The sequence below is a fragment of the Colobus angolensis genome, unplaced genomic scaffold (assembly GCF_000951035.1).
Source record: "Colobus angolensis palliatus isolate OR3802 unplaced genomic scaffold, Cang.pa_1.0 Scaffold23, whole genome shotgun sequence".
Classification (NCBI taxonomy): Eukaryota; Metazoa; Chordata; class Mammalia; order Primates; family Cercopithecidae; genus Colobus; species Colobus angolensis.
Window position 1 is genome coordinate 17,611,068 of NW_012115488.1, and position 5,271 is coordinate 17,616,338.

The following is a 5,271-nucleotide window of genomic DNA, read 5'->3' on the forward strand; positions in this document are numbered from 1 at the left end:
AACGCGCCGATTAGCTGCCGCTGAGTATCTATAATTTTTTTCTTTGCTTGTTTTTCTACTTTGGAAGATCAATGTAAGGTAGAAAATTAATCGCTTTCTTCTCGCCCTCCACGCCTTCCACGCTGATCGAAGCGACCGTCCTGCCTCGAACGTTTCGTGGGCTCATTCTTTGTAACACACTTGCTCTGGGCCTTAGGTGTCTCTTTAAACCCTCTCTCCCCTCTTTATTTCCAAATCTTTATCTTTGACTTTCTTAAGCTATAAAGACACACTGGCACCTTAGATGGTCAGGGAAGATCGCCGGATTCCTTATTTCGGCGAAAGTCCAGAGGACCATTTCCGCCACTGTCCCCATTTTAGAAACACTTGGAAGACCCTTAACAATCATTTACGGAGAGAAAGGGGAGCATTCTGCTGCTGCCGGCGGGCAGCTAGAGAACGTGGCGGGGGGCAGCGCATCTGGCGCCTTGGCCGAGGCGCAGAGTGGGAACAGCCCGCACGCGTCCGCTGCCGCCCTGCCTGGCGACGAGTGGCACAATCGCCCACCAGGAATCGGCTGGTGCCGCGGGTGGGCGAAGGCACGGCCGCCGGCTCGGAGGGCAGCGCAGAGGGTGGCGCTGGCGGCGTGAAAGGCGTCTTTGTGCAAGACTGAGTGTGGTGGGGGGAAGGCGAAGAGAGAACTGAGCCCGGACCTGGACGCTGGGGTCTGGGGCGCCCCTATGCCCCTAGCCGTCCGCTGTGCCGGAATGAGCCGGGTAGCGCCGGCAGGGGGCAGTGTGGCGATAGAGGAAATGCCGGGAGGAGGGGGTTCTCTGTTCACCTCTATTTGAGGCTGGACTGGGGAAAAAGCTGCCTGGAGGAAGCTGCTGGGGTGCGGGGGACTGAGGGATTTGGCTCCCCGCCCTCTCCCCTAGGTGGCGGAGAAATCCGGCTAGCTGGAAGGGCGCAGCTCCTCTCCGAGAGCTCATTCCGGAATCGGAGAGCTGGGAGAGCGGCCCCCGAGGCGGAGCCTCCCTCCCGCCTCGAGTCCCGCTGCCCCCAACCTGGGGGAGAGGGGCGGGTGCCGCGCTGCCTTCCCTCCGCGCCTCGGCCGCGTGGCTTGCTGCTTATTTTCCCAGCTGGCAAGCGTCGCGCTGCAGACAAGGGAATGCCTGTGGTGAGTTGTTTATTTTGTTGAAGTTTGCGGTGGGCCCGGGGGACGTGGGGGCGAGCGGCAGGCAGCGGCCGGGACTGTTTTGTTTAGGTCTCCATCCACCTGTGTGGTATAAATCTGCCAGCCTCAAGGCGGCGGGGGACCGGAGTGAGAAAGCTCTCCCAAAAGCCCCTTTTCGCCACTTACAGATATGGGACCACATTTGATTCTCTACGCCTGGAACCGGCTAGATCCTAGTTTACGCTCACCCCGCCCTCCAGCCTCCCATCAACGCTTCCCGCACCCGCTGTGTGCAGGGCTGGCGCTCCGCAGAGCAAACAGCGCCCACGACCTAGGGACAGCTGGCCACCGAAGTCCCTCCCCGGCTCTCTTCCCCGTTCCTTGAGAACAGGGGAGCTGAGGTTTTGATGTGAAGGGCGCCCATGAAATTCGTGGGAACTTGTTCTGGCGTCTTCTGGAGTGGAGTTCTTTCAGGGGTGTCGGGTCTGCCCGGGACTACAAAATGGGATCCTGGGTTGGCTGGAGTTTCCCAGACTAGGCTGGAGAGGGGTCGGCTGTTGGCTCGCGGGAGAGCCCAGAGGAACCCCTTGAGCTGATGGCAGTCAAGACCGGCGGCTGCGTTTGCCTGGAAGAAAAGCCTAAATACATTAGCGAGCCGGTAAAGCTTTTAAGGCCTTCTTGGGAACGAGTGGCTGGCTAATGAGAGGTTAATTTTGTTTCGAAGGGAAGGCTGCACTGGTTTCCTGAGATAAATGGACAGGAAGCGCATTACCTCCGCGCGCTGGCAAGCGGCTCCCAAATGCTTTTTGCACCTGCCGTTTTGAGCGGTGAGAGCAGCGGCGGAGCCCGCAGGGATTGCGGGGGCCCGTTGTCTACGAGCGGGTGATGAGCCCTTCGCAAGCCCCGGGCTGTCTCCCTCCGGGAGTGCATTGCTCACACCAAGCTCTGAGAATCTTCTCTCACACCCAGGTCCTGCGTGTTCCGAAGTTCGGGGGCCCCCTGATCCCGCTGAGCCCCCTCCAGGAGCGGAAGGGTTAAGAATGATGTAAGTACAGGCACTTGGTTTCTCAAGTCGCCCGCTTGGCCCTCTTCCAAGTTGTACTTTCCTTATTTTCTCTCCTTTCCTTTCCTTACTGTTCTAACGCTTTTTAATAAACTTTTACTCCTGCTATGGAAAAAAAAAAAATGATGTAAGTACAAACCACAAGCTGCTTGACGCTGAGCTGTCGGACTCTGAGCTATTTCAGCCGCTGCTTTGGGTACATAGTGGCCGGGGAGCAGCCGGGGAGCCCTTACTCTAGAATGGATTGCACAAATCGCAAACCTAGGTGATCTGTTAAGCAGTCAGAGATTCTCCTGTTAGAATTCTGGAAATGGAGACATATTAACTGGAGAACAGTTAAAAACATCACGTATAGGTTCAGGAAATGAAACCGCATCTTGTTTAGAATCCATTAGTGTTTCTGACATGTGTTTTAATTCTGTGCACTTGCACGTTCATACCGTGGTGTGCTTTGCTGGATTCTCTGGATGTACTGTTCAGGTCTCCTCCTTCCTTCCTGAAAACAAAGAGGAAGGGAGAAAGAGTACCCGTGGCAAGAAACAGGGTGGATGTGTGAGTTGCACAACTCATCAGTCACTTCATGATTTTTTTCTGATTAAAACATAAAACTTTTATAAGTCACCGATTTTATGTTTGTGTTCTACCTCCCTCCCCGATTTTTCTTTGTGGAATCTAAAATCCTTTGTAACTTGCAGCTCACGGGATTGAGGAGTGGCTGCGCTATAAGCGACTATTCACTACACTCTTGCTTTCCAAGCCGATTCCTGCTCTTGCGAACAGTACGAATTTACCCGCGAGTATGTCAACTGACCTATGTCTTGAAAATAGGAACCACCTTGCGGTTTAATTGTGAAAATTAGCATTTTCCTTTAGCGCCTGAACACTTATGCAGCAATAGAAAGTGAATTGTTAGGCTTATAAATCTCGAGCTTGTCAAATTTTACAACAGAGGAGCAATAAAGCGCCTAAGAGATGAAGTTTTTCCTCTGAAGAATAGTTCCGTTTAACGACACCAGGGTATGCAATGACTCGAGGACGCCCTCTATTGATAGGAAAATCTAGAGCACCCGTGTACTTAAGGAACAGGATATGGGGGGAGGGGAGTAAAAACATCATACAAAGTCACGAGTGGAAAGACCCAAACCAAACAGAAATTATTGATCCTTAACTATTGAGTGTATGTTTTGAAGTATGATCAATAAAGTGAGATGTTTCTTGTATAGGGGTTGAATTAAATCTTGGATTAAGAGAAAAAAAACTTTAGTCTTTGTCAGCCAAATACTTTGAAAATCAGTATTTGATTACTTTTTTAAGATGCTTCTTAGTATGTCATGAACTGTACCTCATTAGTTATATGAAGTAATTGCAAGATTGTAAATTTTTGCTCTAATAATATTTAATCCACAGTATTATCTAAAAATGTCATATACCTTCCTCCCCAAAAGTCATTTCTCCAGGCAACTGTGAAGCTATTATTAAGCATATTATGGATATACACAGGCTTGGATTATATCGTGGGTAGTGAAAGGTGTGTTTACCCCGTAAGTCATCATAGTATGTAATAAGTAACTAATGAAAAGTTACAGTAAAAACAGATAGGTATCCTTCATTAGGGACCTAGTGGTTTGGGCAATTCACAATGTGTCTAATGAGTGAGCTGGTGAGACCGAAGGTTTGCCCCTCAATTATCTTAGTCCATTGATTAGCACATTTAAACATGTGTGGAGTATCAGCATGTCCGTGGTTGATACGAAATTCCTAATTAGAGATTCTGAGTAATGTAGCGTGTAGAGTTGCCAACTACGATTTGGATGTTAGTGGATTTTAAATGGCAGTCCTGTGCTGTTTGGGGAAAGGGAAAGGTAAGGGCAGTATCAAGTGTCTCTCAGCCTTGAGGTCATTCTTGAGATTAGATACCACTTCACACCTACTGATAACAAATTGGAATCTATCACCAGTCTCATAACTGCTTTTCTGTCTCCACTTGGCAGCCTCTTTCTTTGCAGACAATTGTCTTTTTCCTCACTTTCGGACCCATCCGATCATAAAAGGAGAAAGTGACCTGCCATTGAATTAATCTGTAGAAAATTGCGGAACATTGAAATAATCTGTAGAAATATGTGAAAGTCACTGAACAACAACAAATCGTGGCATAATTAATTACACTGCATAAAAACCCACCACTCTCATTAATTACACTGTAACTGAACGTTGAAGTTTGCCCACTCTTAGACCTCTCCTTGCCGCTTTCAGGAAGGGAAATGTCAAAGAAACTAGAACACCTGAGCCTCGCACAGCTGCCAGCGAATTCCGCCCGGAGTTCACGGGTACCTTCCCAGCCCATCTTATCTGCTCCGGACCGCGGGTGACATTCGGATTTCCAACACTGCCCCGAGCTTGCTTTACCAGACACCCGCAAACGGTTCGGAACGCTGTTCCGCAGATGTGATTGGCTAAAAGGGGACCTGCCGCGCGGCGCTCTGTAAAAGCGCCAGCTTCCTCCAAGGAGGTGGAGCTGAAGTTGGCCGGGCCAGGACGGGGTAGGGTAATTAAATTAAAAAAAAAAAAAAAAAAAAAAAACTTGGAGGGAAGAAGAATCGGATCACATGAATTCAAGCAGAGGTCAAAGGCCGGTACCTTTGTAACGCCGGCGGGAGTGAGAATTGCGGTCGCCCATTTCTATTGGGCGCAAGGAAACAGTAAATCGCGGAAGGTGGTAGAGAGGAGAGGAAAGGCAGTGCGAGGAAGGTTGCGGAGCAGGAAAGGACTTGCAGTCTCGATGGACACGGAACTCGAATTACACTGTGGGGGGGGGAGCGGGCCCTCTGGGTCCTGCGATTGGCAGGCTGCGTCGGGCGGACGTGCGGTCACAACCAATGGAGAGGAAGGGAGGGACGCGGCGGGGGATGATGGCGTCGCGGATTGGCGGGCACAGCCCGGGGCGGGACGGTAGTGCGGGACTGAGATTGATTGACCGCGGGGGCTGCCGCGCAGAGATATCCGGGCCGCCGGCGGCTGCCGCTCGCTAGGGCTGGGCGAGCAGCTTGGAGGTCCA

General features: G+C 50.9%; 1 protein-coding gene and 1 long non-coding RNA gene across 2 annotated transcripts; one reads left to right on the forward strand and one right to left on the reverse strand.

Annotated features, from left to right (window-relative positions):
* The first annotated feature begins 283 nt into the window (after nt 1-283).
* Nucleotides 284-2,202, forward strand: LOC105513468. Its single transcript, XM_011944323.1, has 3 exons — nt 284-642; nt 730-1,156; nt 2,123-2,202. The coding sequence occupies exons 1-3, from the start codon at nt 284-286 to the stop codon at nt 2,189-2,191; spliced, it is 855 nt and encodes a 284-aa protein (XP_011799713.1). The 3' UTR covers nt 2,192-2,202.
* Nucleotides 2,203-2,483: 281 nt separating this feature from the next.
* Nucleotides 2,484-4,909, reverse strand: LOC105513437. Its single transcript, XR_001002029.1, has 3 exons — nt 4,854-4,909; nt 4,148-4,324; nt 2,484-2,712 (listed from the first exon to the last, which is right to left on the reverse strand). It is a non-coding gene; the product is annotated as an uncharacterized LOC105513437 (long non-coding RNA).
* Between the last annotated feature and the right edge of the window lie 362 nt (nt 4,910-5,271).

Excerpts from the sequence above, each read along its gene's own strand:
- LOC105513468 (XM_011944323.1), top strand. The coding sequence starts at position 284 with ATGGTCAGGGAAGATCGCCGGATTCCTTATTTCGGCGAAAGTCCAGAG. Across the intron at positions 643-729 it reads GGCGTGAAAGGCGTCTTTGT|CCGTCCGCTGTGCCGGAATG; the intron begins GCAAGACTGAGT and ends CTATGCCCCTAG. Across the intron at positions 1,157-2,122 it reads CAGACAAGGGAATGCCTGTG|GTCCTGCGTGTTCCGAAGTT; the intron begins GTGAGTTGTTTA and ends TCTCACACCCAG.